At 39.2% G+C, this 16,685-nt stretch overlaps 1 protein-coding gene across 4 annotated transcripts in view; it reads left to right on the forward strand.

Moving 5' to 3' along the window:
- Window positions 1-8,089: 8,089 nt before the first annotated feature.
- The window catches only part of LOC124795284 (ES1 protein homolog, mitochondrial-like), a 71,502-nt gene continuing 62,906 nt past the window's right edge, over window positions 8,090-16,685 (forward strand). The window contains exons 1-2 of one of the 4 annotated variants that reach the window (XM_047259237.1): window positions 8,090-8,248; window positions 12,317-12,432. In XM_047259237.1, coding sequence (XP_047115193.1) covers window positions 12,331-12,432 — 102 coding nt within the window. In that variant the 5' untranslated portion in view covers window positions 8,090-8,248; window positions 12,317-12,330. Of the gene's footprint in view, window positions 8,249-12,282; window positions 12,433-16,685 lie in introns of all 4 variants that reach the window. The other 3 variants (XM_047259238.1, XM_047259236.1, XM_047259239.1) reach the window with 3 other exon arrangements.

Consider the following 16,685-nt stretch of genomic DNA (forward strand, 5'->3'; position numbering starts at 1 on the left):
AATGCAGTCCCCAAATTCATCATCATTTACGCACAAGGGACTGACTTAAGTTGTAGATGCCTCTCTGGAAAGCCATCCAAAGATTTGAAGTTTTTGAGGAAGAAACAATCTGGCAGAAACACGTGAAGGAACACCCCACAAAATGGATCCCTTATTGCTGAAGTGACCAAACAGTTCCTGATTTTTACCTTCCAAGAAGACTTTGAACAAGCTTAAACGGAATAAGGAATGGAACAGGTCACTGTGAAAGCTCAGCCGCAAAGTGAGATCTTGCAAATGATCCTTTCTCTGAGTGCAGTGAACTTCAAACTATGGACCATATTTTAAATTGTGTAATTTAGTTTCAAAGGAGGAGGACTTAAAAACATCCAAAATATCTCCAGAGAATCCCTCCAGTGGCGGAGCCACCTTCAGGGAACTATTTGAGTATAATCTACATCTTACCACATTAATAGACTTTCATATGTTATCTGGTTTATAATGATTCATGCTTTTTTATATTATGTATTATTGTGATGTATGTTGGGTATTGTGTATTAAACCAGGGACTTAGAAACAACAGAGAGGCTTTGTCCTGCTGTAGCCCTCAGTGGTTCACAACCTCACAACAGGCCACAGCAGTCCACCCACCTCACCAACCACCGCCCCACACCAAACCCAGGGTTCAGACCCCAGTGGACCCCCCCCCCCCCCCCATCCACCTGGGAACATCGCATACCAGACAAGTGTAACCCCAAATGTTTGCATGGTGGAGTAATGATGGTGTACGCAGTACACATACATGGAGACAGTGTTTGCGCAGCAATCGCCGACATAGTGTAACTGAGGCAGAATAAGGGGAACCAGCCCGCATTCGCCAAGGTAGATGGAAAACCACCTTAAAAACCATCCACAGGCTGGCCGGCACACCAGACCTCGACACTAATCCACCAGGCAGATTTGTGCCGGGGACTGGCACACCTTCCCGCTCAGGAAGCAGCATGTTAATCTTTGTGTCTAGCTGGGTAGGCTTCATGTATCTTCACTTTGTGATGTATTATTGTGATGTAGTTCTTTGATGTATCTTTACTTCATGATGTATTATTGTCTTCACCAGGTCGAATGAATACATATAGTTGCTACTTGCCAGCAGTAACAAACAGCCACTCTGGTATCGACAGCATCTCCATCAACCATACTCTGTGCACTGCTCACAGCTATGAGAGAGAAGACACTTTTAACCCCCTGCCAGCATGCCACAAGTGAGCTCACTTTTCTTTTGCTCACCATTACCTGAGGATTGGCTACCCACAATACATCACACCAGAGAATGCAAAAATGACATGACCACATTGCACGAAGCTCTGATTGTCCAGGCTGCAATTTTAAGCAATTTGAACTCAAAGCACAGCCTCAGATCGAGAGCATCTATAGATCTGTCAACGTTAGTGTGGAAGATTGCAATGAGGAACATTACACTGAAGTAGCATGGTGCTACTAAGTATTACTAATAGTCTGTCAAATAGATAACTGTATCAGCATTGGAGACTATTAGTTATTAAGAACATTACTCTAATTATATTTAATCAGCACCACAGAAGAACCTCCAGCACTAAAAGTTTTGTATAATTCAGTCATTACTTGTACACAGTACAAATACATCTATTAATTTTTTTTTCTTCCAGATGTTTGCTTGTATTTAACTGCCACCTCAGTACCAGTATAACAACCACCATCTGGCAATGTCAAGCAGTTGCAGTGATCAGAATGCAGTGACATTAGTCAGTTCTTGTGTGTGTGTGTGTGTGTGTGTGTGTGTGTGTGTGTGTTGATTGATCATGACCGGCCCATTTTAACATGGGTAATGTATCACGAACCAAACACCGTCCACACTGGCAGAATGTTACGTGATTCCACATACTTATACGTTTGTGACTATTACAGCGCCATCTATCACAAAGCAAAAAAAGTGGTCCAGCTAAAACATTCATATTTCTTTACGTACTACATGAATATGTAATAAAAAATGGGGTTTCCTATTTTAAAAAACGCAGTTGATATCCGTTTGACCTACGGCAGTGCCATATAGTGGACCAACCATAGCGCCATCTGGTTTCCCCCTTCAAGCTAGACGAGTTTCGTTATTTGTAGTATTTCCATTTGATGCTTATTTCATGAGCTATTTGGCCCTGTCACTATAAATGGACCATCCATAATTATGAACTGTCCATCCAGTCATTGATGTGCCTGTTTTCCTTCTGTAGTCTTGGAAATTATCATACTATACATTGGTTACAGGACAACAGTCATGCGGTAAGAATATATTACTGTCATAACCAAATGTGATGAATAGTGAGAGCAGGCGAGATGCCGCATAGATCTCTCACAGAAATGAAAATAAAATTAAAAAAAACGAAAACTCCAGGTAGGAATATCAACAATGTAGGAAAAGACAGATTGCTACTTACCCTAAATAAGACATGTCAAGTTGCAGAAAGGCACAATTACAACCACAGTATCTCAGGCTCGAACGCAACTTCATTGGGATGCAAGCAGCAATCTGGAGGGGGTGTGGCAGGGAAGGTATAGTAATGAACGAGTGGGAGAGAGACGAACACTGTTTGGTGGTGTGTGCAGGGATAGAGTGCCAACAGACATAGCGTTGAAAGTTTGTGGGACAGGGAGGTGGGTAAAAAAGGGCAGGGAAAGACGGGCAGATGTGTTGACAGAGGGCTGCAAATAAACAGGGTGGGAGATGAGAATGAGAAGATGATAGGACATCATCTCCTACCCTCATCTGTCTTGTCATTTCCTCCTCATTTCGATCTTCGACCCTGTTTATTTGCAGCCCTCTGCCAACATATCTGCTCGTCTTTCCCCACTCCTGTCTTTTGTTGCTCTTTTTTCCCCACCTCCTTGACCCACAACCTACTGATGCTGTGCCTGTTGGCAGTCTAGTCTGTCCACACTCCACCAGACAGTGTTCATCTCTGTCCCCACACTTATCCCCTTCCTTTTCCCCACCTCTCCAGATTACTACTTGCATCCCACATGATGTTGCATTCTGGCCAAAGATGTTGGAGTTGGCGATCGTATGTGCATGAACTATTCTTGTTTTTTTTATGTGTGTGTGTGTGTGTGTGTGTGTGTGTGTGTGTGTGTGTGTGAGTGTGTGTATTGTGCCTGTATACAAACTGATGTGTCTCCTGCCCAGTAAGTAGCGATCTTTCTTTTCCTGCATTGTAGAAATGAACATAACAAACAGACGGGTATGAACTATGTAGCAACAATGGAATTCAGGGGTCAAATCTTCCAAAATGGAACACAGGAGTCATAACATGAGGTACTTGTCTAGAACAAATAGGAGGTACAAACGTCTGGAGATCCCTTTCTTACACCTCGCTGTTGCAAAAGGGCGTTACACCATGATGCCATGATGCAGACACAGATTTGAATACAGTGAACCCACATGTAAGTGACTGGATGTTCAGTTCATAATTTTGGGGAGGGGGGGGGGGGGGGATGGGGCACGTGGGAGATTTGAATGTGAACCTCTCCTTTCACTATCCAGCACCATGACCACATAAGTACGAGGCAGTGGCTGTACAAATTCACTTGCTGCTGCACATCTTGAGTGTGGACCATTCATTGTTTTGATTTTGCTTCTTTTTTCACAATTCACTATACCTTCTTCTTGTTTTCGTGCTTTATAAGTGTTCAGTTTTTGGCTGGGCTTCCACTGGGCATTCTTACCACTAAATCTAAGGGGTGTACGATGGGGAGTTTCCCTTGTAAGAAGAATGCCCCACTTAAGGAGATCAAGGGAACAGTCATCACAGATTGCAATCAACGACTTCTACAATGGGCGGAACACTATTCCAACCTCTTCTTGCATCTGGTCAACATCAGCCCAAAAGCAATTGGAAAAAATTCTCAGTAGTCAGCTGGCCACTAACTGGATTCCATGTCTGCTAAGGAGAAGCTTCAGAGAGTTGTTGCACCATGTAAATGTGGGAAATTTCCTAGTAAAGAGAACATTCATACAGAAGTTATCAAACTGTCTTCACTCCTCCAATCACTCTACAACCTTGTATTCAAAAGTGCTGAATGTACTGTGCCACACAATATGTGTGATGCCAACATCATCACTCTGTACAATTGCAAAGGTGATTGCAGTTGCTGCCATGGAATTTCACTGGTGAGTATCATCAGAAAAGCGTTTATCTGTATGATGCTGGGCAGACTGGAGAAACTTGACAAGCATGTGTACCATGAATCTCAGTGCGGGTTTTGAACTCAGCAATTAACTACTGATATAACCTTCTTGCTCCAGCAAATCCAGGAAAAATTGTGTGCATGGCAGATACCCTTGTTCATTGCTTTCATTATTGTAAAGAAGGCATTTGGCACAATCAGCAGGAAGGGACTGTACACTTTACTATAGAAGATAGTGTGTCCTCTAAAACCTTTGAAAATAATCAGGGCTTTTCACAATGGCATGGAGGTGCTGTGATCTTTGGAGGAAGCATATCATTTTTTTTAGTGAAGTGAGGAGTTCATCAATACAGTGTACTGGGAAACACCTTGTTTAGTATTTTCTTCTCGTTACTTCTCACAGCTGCTTTCAGTGAAACAAACTTTGGCATCCACCTACATACCAGGGCTAACAGCAAACTTTACAACATTTTACTACTCTGGTCCATGTGCTATCATGAGGTCTCACTTGTCAGCAACCTATTATGCACTAATGATGCAGCATTTACAGCACATTCAAAATGAACTTAGGTACAGATCTGCTGCTCCATGCAAGCTCTTCTCTATGTCTGCGAATGTAAAGAAGAATGTAGTTATGGCACAAGGACACACAAATATGCCTGCCATAGGATTAGATGGCTCATTGTTGAATGTAGTCAACACATTCTGCTTCCTTGGCTCACAAATATCGCAAGATCTTTCTCTGGATCATGAAACAAATGTAAGAACTGGCGAAATGGCGAATACTTACTGAAAGGTCTGCACAAGAGTATGGAACAACAGTCACCTTACTGTGATTACAAAAATACTCGTAAGAATGCAGAATCTCATGGTGGTGACATTGAATAAAAAATTCTCAGGTTTCCAGCCATGCCAAGTGATTAAAATTACATGAGCTTCTGGCCAAGCATTCCTTGGTCACTGTTGAGTGGTATGAATGCCAGTGGGCTGTTGGTACACCCCTTATATACACATCTACCAAGCATTTGCCTCAAACACCCTTACTGTATGGTGCTAAATACGAACTTTAGCTCAACACCTTTCATCTGCAGTGCTTGCAAACAATCTAGGCATAACACAGACAGATCATGTGACAGATGAGATGATTATGAATACTGCCCCTGCTCTCAAAGAACATCACCTGTGGCAGCTAGAAGACTTACATCGCATGGACCACTTCCATCTTCCCTGATGCACACTGCTTAGTGCCAAGAGACCACCTGGAAGACCTGCACTGTGCTTTAAAGATTGATTCAAGCACAAAATGGAAGCATTTAATATTAACTGTGACAAAAGGAAGCAGCTTGGTGAAGACAGCAGCAGATGGAGAAAACTCATCAAGGATGGCAACAAGTTCCTAGATGGCACCTGTCTCAACAATTCTGCTGGATAACAAGCATGTAGACAAGCGCCACTGACGACCATTCTTTCAGGCTGATATACACTTGAGCTCTTGCATTAGACTTTTGAGTCACCAATGAAAGTGCCTGCATGATGCTACTTGAATCCTCTGTGAGAAAGATGGGGAGGTGGGGCTAGTGTGAACATTTGTTATGTTTCATGCTTTATCCTAAAACCATTTGAGGCAAATTTTTTAAATTCAGTATCTTTGGATTCACCAATTTTAACACTACCAGAATCATTAAAGCAATTCTTTGTATCTTCGACATTTTGACCACAAGCCAAAAAAATAAATAAATATATAAATAAAATAAAATAAACAAGATGTCTGCAATCTGTCCACATTTGCCCCATGGTGGGAGAAACACGGTCATTGACTGGAATTGTATGGGGTAAAAGTGGACAGTATGTTTTTGATATAAATAAAGCCAAGTTTCCAAAAAAGTTTTATTTATTCCTTGATAAATGTGAAACATCAATATTAACCTGAAGATCTTTTTTTATTTTTTTTTTAAACCGAGTCTCGGTCGGGCACACAGTTTTAATCTGCCAGGAAGTTTCATATCAGCGCACACTCCGCTGCAGAGTGAAAATCTCATTATGGAACACAAGTGTTTGTAGGTGCGCAGCAATGTTCCAGTATGTGTGTGTGTGTGTGTGTGTGTGTGTGTGTGTGTGAATAAACATGGAAAATAGAGACGTCGTCGAGACCGACCTCGTATAAACGAACCGTTTCCTCTGATGCATCGACACAGCGCAGTAACTGTTAGTTGTTGCTCGGCGCAGAGCGGCGCCGTTTGATGTCCACAAAGGCGGCGCCACGCTGTTCAGAACTTCTTCTTCGGCTCGGTCCCAACTTTTTTTAGGTGCTTCCAATAGGCGGGAACAGAACGAATAAGCTTAAGCTTGGTAAATCTTTATATGAAACGGAACAACACATTGGTAGTTAAAAACTGTTTGCCCGGGATAACGATCTGCCCTTTAACAAACAATACCGGTATAGCAGATTTCGCTTGTAGCAGGTCGTATGTATATTTCACTTTTCATTAATCATGTTTTTTTTCTCTCCATAGGTACTTCAGTGAAATCTGAAGTGCCTTGCATATGTCACTGGAGAGATCAGAAACTGTCTGATAAGCAGCTACTGAAATATGTCTCCAGTTGCTAATAACTAGAGTGTAGTCTTTCTTCGGTTATGTTCGTCGTAGGTAATAAGAGTTTTGCTTTTAAATTTCTTTCTTAGTCGCAATGTAAAGCTAGCGAAAAGTGTCAACCGACATAGTGTTGAACTAATACTAAGGAAAGCCGGAGTTGCAATACAATGTTAAATATTTTACCTTCATGCATTTAAAGTTTGCGCGCAAACTGAGACACCTAAATTCTTCCTTTCCTACGCCAAGTTGCAAGGCTTACGTTTCTGTTCTCCATCGCGAGTATAATGCACTGAACGGAATGAGGAAGCAACTTCACAGCGCCGGCCTAAGTGACCGAGCGGTTCTAGGCGCTACAGTCTGGAACCGCGCGACCGCTACGGTCGCAGGTTCGAATCCTGCCTCGGGCATGGATGTGTGTGATGTCCTTAGGTTAGTTAGGTTTAAGTAGCTCTAAGTTCTAGGGGACTGATGACCACAGCAGTTAAGTCCTATAGTGCTCAGAGCGATTTTTTGAACTTAAAAGCAACAAAAAACAATACACAGCTTATCATGCTTATGCTTCGGTGTTCCCTCCATCATTTTCTCTTCTTTTCGGTCCATTGCAAAAGTCACAAGTACAAGTTGCAAGGAGCAAAAGCGATTTCCCCTACGCATTGTTCTCGAATGCTAATTCGCTTATGTTAGGTATGAAGGGGTCTTAAGTGATAACGTTCTATGGACGATAATAACATCAAGGACTTAGCTCCTTATGTAATCATTATTATTACTATTTGTACTCTACTGTTCAGTGAACGCAGTATATGAAAAAGAGACTCGTTCAGATATTAGCATCACGAGAGACTGAAGCCTTACGAAAAGTAATCAACTATTTTAGAGCTTTGTGCTAACATATTTATAGAACGTTCAAAGCTTCGCGCTAAACTTTTTGGTCAGTGGAAGTCAACCTGGTCGGCACCTCCTACTAGTGGACTCTCCAGCGTTCATGGTCGGCGGCAGGCGATAGGAATTTTAAAAACATCCTCAGGTATTCGTAAATGTTGGTTTGGTAAGTAATTGTTATTATAATATACTTAAACTGCTGTGACTCCGCATTATAAATTTTAGGAAGTAAAGTTACTTTCAGACTTTATAAATCACCATTACTGTGGAAACGATGGGTGTTTACAAAATTTTACTATTGATAGAGATATAAAACTAGGCTTTAGGTAAAGTAAGTTGATTAATCCTGTTTCAAACTCTCGGGCTATCTTGAACGATACAGGAAGGCAAGCTCAATTTCGATATATCTTTCGATCAATCGGTAGCATAAGACGACTGTGCAACTGGAATGCCAATGTGCAGTGTGTTATAGGGTAGTACTGATTTGTTGACATTGCGTAATTACCGGCGTGTGCTATGTGTGGATTGTACTAGCTGCACAGTAGTATCTCTTAAGTCTTCAAGGACAAGGTAATTGACAGGTGAGAAAATTAGGTGTTGACATTCCTTTGAAAACCTGAGATATATACGCATATTTAAAAGGCGTTTGTTATTGTTTTAGTTTGAGCATATGGATATAGCGTGAAATTATGACATTCTACATTCGAAAACAACCTAAAACGTAGCACCAGCTAGCGAGCTCTGTGACAACACAAGTAATGCCCCTTGACTTTAAAAACTGAATATCCATTTTCTAAACTGAGATCGTGTCTGCCCTAATGTCATGTGTGACACTAATCGTCGACTGCGATTTAGGGCCCAGTGCTGTCGATTTGGACTGCCAAGGCTTCCCAGGACTCGCCTAAAATTGGCGAGGATTGACTCAGTAAGGCCAGTTTTGCCCGATATTTCAGAACTGTATTGCACGTCCTACGAATATACGACCTCCCCCCCCCCCCCCCCCCCCCCCTCGGATCACGAAATACTAGTGTGTTCTTAGTTTTTGATGTTTTGGATGTCTTGTGCACCTCTACGTGGTTTATGATACTTCGCATTATTTTACCACGTTTTTAAACGTTTATCGGTGTCCAGTGATTCAACATCGAATGAAATTAAGCTTAATGAGACGCTCAGACGGGCAGGTACTAGAGACGTTAAAATATCAGAAGAGTCTCCTAAAAACAAAGTGCAAAAAATGTTAGTATATTGCATCCGAATATCAGGGGATTAAAAAAAGTAGGCGAGCATCTTGTTTGTTTTGAAGACGTAGAAACTGAGAGTGGAATAGATGTACCATTCCTGTCTTAACATCGTATAGTCACAGCAAAGGAAAAGATAAATGTAGGTGGATATAAGCTTTCAGCACCCGGGAGGAGGAGGAGGAGGAGGAGGAGGAGGAGGAGGAGGAGGAGTTGTTGTCATACATGTTAAGTTATCATAGTGCGAAAAATTTAGAATCTAAAAGTTTTTGTGTAGAGCAACTTAGAGAAGCTGTTGTGTGTGAGCTTAGCCTAAATAATGGTACTTTAATTCTAGCTGTGTATTCCCCATTGCGAAATTTTCAGCAATTTTTGAGAAAACTTGTATTCTTTGTTGTGCAATCTGTCAGACATGGGGAGCAAATCTTTGTTTGTGGGGATTTCAATCCAGATTTTGTGAAAGAGTCTGATAGAAAGCTTGACCTCGGAAAATTACTTATTTCTTTCAATTTCATGTCAGTTGTTGATTTTCCTACTTGGCTTGTACGGGAAAGCAGCACACTGATAGATAATGTTTTTATAGACCAAGATAAATTTAACAAAATTTAAACTTTCCCTGTTAAGAATGGTCAGTCTGATCATGATGCACAACTGGTTACAGTATATGACATAGTGCCATACAATAACGCAAAACAGTCCTCCAAAGTAGTGCATTCAATTAACAATTAAAATCCAGAAGTATGTGTATTGTGTCTGAAATTAGCATCTCTGACAGTGAAATTAAAAGAATTTGATGTATCTTTAAAAGGGAAACAGGGCAACCCAGAGCACAGGAAGACTGTATTTTATCAAACTCAATGAAAAATTTACTAACAAAAAATGAGAAATATAAAATATTTTAATAATCATTTTTTAAGTGTTGTAGAGAAAATACAACAGAAACTCACCCCCACCTCTTCTAGTGAATTAGGAGAATAGTATTCACTCAAAAGCAAAAGCTCACATGGAATAGATGGCATTTCCAACAGAGTACTAAAAGCTTGTTCACAACAGATAAGGATGATTCTCACCTACATATACAGTAGCTCACTGAAACAGTGCATTTTTCCAGATAAACTGAAATGTTCTATTGTTAAAACCATTGTATAAAAAAGGGAATGGATCTGATGCTAGCAACTACCACCCAATCTCATTTCTGACTGCTTTATCCAAAATTATTTAAAAAGTAATGCATTAAGAAGTAGCTTCACATATTTGGAAAAAGAAAGTATTAACAAAATGTCAGTTTGGTTTTCAGAAAGGCTTTTTAATAGAAAAGACTGTCACCTATGAAATATTAAATGCTCTGAATAACCAAACATCACCCATTGCAATATTTTGTGGGTTTTCAAAGGCTTTTTGACTGTCTCATGAAATTCTTCTAGATAAGTATTGTGGTATGAATGGGACAGTGCACCAATGGCTTAATTCATATTTAATTGGAAGAACGGACAACGTTGAAATGAACAGTGCAGATGGTCTGCAAAAAATCGGAATTCTCTAATTGGGAGGTATCAAGAAGGTGTCCCACAGGGTTCAGTCTTGGGTCCCATATTGTCTTTAATATAAGGGATGTTCAAAAAGAAATGAGCCAGAGGCATAATTACAGAAACCAGTACCTGTACGTTAGAAGTTTTGACATGGCTGTTGAGACACTTGTCCCACTGTGACACAAGGCGGTGAATGGCTGTCTCATAAAATTTCCGAGGCTGCGATGTTAACCAGTTCCGCCTGTACTGCTAGACGTAGTCGTCCACATGAGTGCAGGAAAGGTTATGCTGACGTTCTTCTTTGACCAAGATGGCCCCCTTCTGATTCACTTCCTGCAGCACAGGACAAGTGAATGCCCAGCATTACTCGCAAACCTTGACCACCCGTCACCGAGCGATCAAATCAAAACGACCAGGCAATCTCACCCGTTGGGTCATTTTGCTCTGCAACAATGCAACACCTCATATGGCCAACAGAGTCACGACACTCCTGCAGAAATTCAAATGGAAGGTTCTCAGCTACCCTCCATAGAGTCCGGACCTCTCTCCCTGTGATTACGCCACTTTTGGCCCTCTTAAAAAGGTTGTGAGGGGCAAACGATTCACATCAGGTGACGACGTTCAGCTGTACGTGCAGAACTGGTTAACACTGCAGCCCCAGCCATTTTATGAGACAGGGATTCACTGCGTTGTGACACAGTGGGACAAGTGTCTCAACAGCCAGGGTCAATACGTGTTACATACAGGTACTGGTTTCTGTAATTATGCCTCCGGTTCATTTTTTTTAACACAGATGAAAAGCTAATGCTTTTTGCTGATGATACTAGTATAGCAATCACACCCAACAAAAACAAGAATTAACTGAGGAAATTTTAAATAATATCTTTCAGAAAATTTTTAAGTAGTTGTTTGCAGGTGGACTTCCACTAAATTTGGAGAAAACACAGTATATACAGGTCTGTACAGTAAGTGGCCCACCGCCATTTATAAATACAGACATTAAAGTGTAAACAGAAGTCTGTTGCTAAGGCAGAATATTCAAAATTTTTGGGTGTGTGCATTGATGAGAAACTGAACTGAAAGGAACACACTGATGACTGCTGAAACGGTTAGGTTCAGCTACTTACACTGTTAGTGTTGTTGCAAATTTTGGTGTTACAAATATCAGTAAATTACCCTACTATGCCTATTTTTCATTCATTGCATTCATATGGCATCTTATTTGGGGTAATTCATCATGAAGAGAGAAAGTATTCATTGCACAGAAGCATGTAATCAGAACAATAGCTGGAGTCCACCTGAGAACACCTTGCAGACATCAGCTTAAAGAACCTGGGTTATTCACAGTATCTTCGCAATACATACATTCGCTTATGAAATTTGTTATTAATAACCCATCCCAGTTCAAAAACAACAGTAAAACACTTGGAACAAAGGATGATCTTGACTATTCTGGATTAAATCTGACTTTGGCACAGAATGGGGTGAATTATGCTGCCACAAAAGTCTTTGGTCATTTACCAAATAGCATTAAAAATCTGACAGACAGCCAATCGTCATTTAAAATCAAATTAAAAGAATTTATGAATGACAACTCCTACTCAATTCATGAATTTTTAGATAAGAAGTATAACTTTATGTTAAACACATACCCATCAATACGAAATGTCATATTCATGATCTACGGAAAAAGGATTAACATAATGTGATAACCATTCATTAAATTAAATTGCACATCATAGTTTACATGCCTTATGTAAATATTATCTTAAAATGTTTAGACAGATGTGTGTGGATGGTGATCATTAAAACAGTATATTTAAATGTGAAGCAGTCATACATTTTCATATGATACTGTATTTACACAAGATCGCATTTGTAGGACACGGGAGAAACATGCTGCGTTTCATAGTACCAAACGTCAATAAGCTAGTTTTCCAGCAGTACGGATGTACTGCAGCGTTTTCATCTGCTGCTTCATCCAAGACCATTGCTGTGGTAAGTACTAAGGTTTTTATTCATTTAGAAAAATTGCACTATGTATGTCGAGTAAACCATCTTGCCTATTGACAAATCGCTGTGACCAGGGGTATAAGGGGTTGGGAGCACTGTTGCCAGCATGCAGACAAGCCTCTGCTTGTAGGTGGCAGATTCCTTGTAATTTGGCTCACAGAAAAATGAGTCCCAGAATTAATTTTTTAGACCCACAACCCTTGTGTTTGTGGCTAACCCAGCAATATCTTCTTACTCAAAATTTGAAACCATTTATGAAAATGATTTACCAAGATCTTCATAACATGACCCAACAGACGCAATTCCAGTCTCTCCTATGCGATCTTGATAATTACTCACAAAATGATTATATGAATTGAGACAACTACATAACACTTAAACTATAATTCATGACATCACTTGATACCTTTTTCTATTCTCATAAAGCATGATGAGCTTCACAAGTCCTATATCATTGTGAGATGAGCATTGGATGAATAAAGCTAAATAAATAAATAAATGCTAAAGCTGATTCACTTTTTAACGAGTGACATCATCATCAGTAATATTTTTTATTACTTGAAGAAGTATAGCCACCAACCACTGTTTATTTAGCTTTTATTTAGGCTGAGATGTATTTCTGGTTTTCACCCGGCATCAGTTAGCGAGTACAATTGATCAATGAAAATCCAAAACCTGTATTTCCATGAATAAAGCTATGTGATGCATCTGAGTTCTGTATCCCTTCCAGTAATTTAATCTATAGCCAAAGAGCTCAACCTCAGTTATTATAGGTAAAACAATGTGTTTTTTTTAAGAAGAATGTGGTGGCAAGCTATGCTATCAGTAAGTCGAAGATACATTAATGGGACACATAATTTACAGTCATGGAAACAGAAATTGAAAGTTAATGTATCAAATCAAATGCAAAAGTACCTAAACTCTTTTTCCAAATCTTCCTCCACAAAGGAAGATAAGGGAAGTACTACCCAACTCTAATTCTCACACCATGCAAAGGTGTATGATATAGACATTGATGTTAGTGGTAGTGAAACGGAAACTGCACGTGGATCAATTGAATGACCGTCAGAAGTAATACAAAATTTGAAACTGAGTTAGCCCCTCTTTAGGTCATAATATAACATAGATCACCCAAAAAAATGTGTATTCAATTGCTTGAAGAAAGCACAGATCACATCCATCTGCAAGAAGGGTAGTAGAAGTGACTCAAAAAAGCTCTCATAAAATTGCAAAGACATCAGTCTTTTTTGGGTTCTTATAACATATTCTGACCTAAAACATGACATCTCAAACAGAATTTGTCTTCTTCATGTCAACCAGCATGGATTGTAATCTTTTCAGGCAAAGCCCAACTCTCTTTCCACACACAGTATCCGGAAAGACGTGTATCAAGACAGTCAGGTAGAGGCACTATTTCTTTACTTTCAAAAAGCATTTGACACTGATGCTTTTTGATGAAAATAAGTTCTTCTAGAATATTAAAATATCTTTTTGTGACTGGACTGAGGAAACAAGGAGTGCTGGACATCTGTTTTCAGTTGTATCTATACAATAAACTTCTATTTGGTGTGACGAGTGCCCCCCTATATTTATGTTGTGCATGGAGGTTCCGTACTTTGAATGGAACAGGAGGAAACCCCAATGCATGGTATTTGATAGAAAACACCCTCTGCCATGCACTTTTGTGGTTTCAGGAATTTGGATGTAAATTAAATGTAGAATAGTCATATTGCTTGCTTCTGTAGAATAAATACTTTTTTCGCCTTTGTTGCAATGCTGCAGAATATTATACCATATGACATGTCATATGTCGTATGTCATTACAGTCTCACTTGAATTGACATGGGTAAAGGTAAAATTATGTAATGGAGAAAAACACGTTTAAAATAGTGGATTAACTTAAGTTTTTGATAAGGCTTCACCAGCGTTCAACCAAAGTGTCACAGTCCGGCTTACCCTAGACCTCAGTGTGTACAACAGATCAGTCTTGTCACAGTAACAAACATTTCAAAAGAACTGATACACTCACAAGAGAAATATTGTCAGTGTTGTTGTTGATTTCTGTTAGTGTTTGTGTGATATCACATTCCACACCATTATATTATGAGACAAAGCCAAGTAAGTTCAGCTGATCCTACAAAGCAAACAGGAACATCTTAGACGCATTCTCATTTTGTTATTGCAAATTTGTACATTTATTAACATTTAAAGCAAATTCTCAGTCTCTGCAAGGACAAACTGAAGGGACATAAAGCAGAAGATAAATGATGAGAAATTAGCAGGGGCACTCTTATGGGTGCTATCATTACAAATCTTCATAAATCTGATTCAAATTCTGGAGTGGAATAGTGAAGCAGATGGCGTCAATTTTCTGGCGTGAATTAGATAAGTACTAAACAAATTAAAAGGAAGATTAGGGTTTAACATCCTAGTGACGAGGTGGTTAGAGATGTAACAAATGCTTGAATTGGGGGAAGGATATTGGCAGCAGAAACCATCCCTGCATTTGATTTAAGCAGTTTAGGCAAACCATTGTAATCTTGAAGGCCAGACGGGAATTTGAACAGTTGCCCTCCAGAATGAGAGTGCAGTGTGTTAACCACTGAGTCACTTCACTCATTCAAACTAATTACCATTTTGTTTTGTGGTAGTGATTTATTCCATGGTTGCATTGCAAATTATTGTTGTTGTTATTATTGTTATTGTTATTATTATTATTATTATTATTATTATTATTATTATTTCTATTTTTCTCAGACCTTAGGTCTGGTTAAAAATGGAAAGTGACGCGGACCTTCATCAAGCGTGACTTCCTTTTAACTGTATGGTATATGTTACATTGTATTTAGGAACTTTTGGGTTATTGAACACGTATCAATAATTATGGATTTTTGTAGTTGTATATATACGTTTGGATGTAGCTGTATTGCATTGATGTACTGGTGGATATTATGTGTATGACTCCTGTAGTTGATAGTATAATCGGTATAACGTCAACTTTATCCTGATGCCACATGTCCTTGACTTCCTCAGCCAGTTGGATGTATCTTTCAATTTTTTCTCCTGTATATTTGTTGTATTGGGTATGGATATTTTGATTAGTTGTGTTAATTTCTTCTTTTTATTGGCGAGTATGATGTCAGGTTTGTTATGTGGTGTTGTTTTATCTGTTGTAATGGTTCTGTTCCAGTATAATTTGTATTCATCATTCTCCAGTACATTTTGTGGTGCATACTTGTATGTGGGAACGTGTTGTTTTATTAGTTTATGTTTTATGGCAAGTTGTTGATGTATTATTTTTGCTACATTGTCATGTCTTCTGGGGTATTCTGTATTTGCTAGTATTGTACATCCACTTGTGATGTGATCTACTGTTTCTATTTGTTGTTTGCAAAGTCTGCATTTATCTGTTGTGGTATTGGGATCTTTAATAATATGCTTGCTGTAATATCTGGTGTTTATTGTTTGAGACTGTATTGCAATCATGAATCCTTCCGTCTCACTGTATATATTGCCTTTTCTTAGCCATGTGTTGGATGCGTCTTGATCGATGTGTGGCTGTGTTAGATGATATGGGTGCTTGCCATGTAGTGTTTTCGTTTTCCAATTTACTTTCTTCGTATATGTTGATGTTATGTGATCTAAAGGGTTGTAGAAGTGGTTATGAAATTGCAGTGGTGTAGCCGATGTATTTATATGAGTGATTGCTTTGTGTATTTTGCTAGTTTCTGCTCGTTCTAGAAAGAATTTTCTTAAATTGTCTACCTGTCCATAATGTAGGTTTTTTATGTCTATGAATCCCCTTCCTCCTTCCTTTCTGCTTAATGTGAATCTTTCTGTTGCTGAATGTACGTGATGTATTCTATATTTGTGAGCGTGTAAGTGTATTGAGTGCTTCTAGGTCTGTGTTGCTCCATTTCACTACTCCAAATGAGTAGGTCAATATTGGTATAGCATAAGTATTTATAGCTTTTGTCTTGTTTCTTGCTGTCAATTCTGTTTTCAGTATTTTTGTTAGTCTTTGTCTATATTTTTCTTTTAGTTCTTCTTTAATATTTGTATTATCTATTCCTATTTTTTGTCTGTATCCTAGATATTTATAGGCATCTGTTTTTTCCATCGCTTCTATGGAGTCACTGTGGTTATTCAATATGTAATCTTCTTGTTTAGTGTGTTTTCCCTTCACTGTGCTATTTTTCTTACATTTGTCTGTTCCAAAAGCCATATTTATATCATTG

Source organism: Schistocerca piceifrons, chromosome 4, assembly GCF_021461385.2.
Source record: "Schistocerca piceifrons isolate TAMUIC-IGC-003096 chromosome 4, iqSchPice1.1, whole genome shotgun sequence".
Lineage (NCBI taxonomy): Eukaryota > Metazoa > Arthropoda > Insecta > Orthoptera > Acrididae > Schistocerca > Schistocerca piceifrons.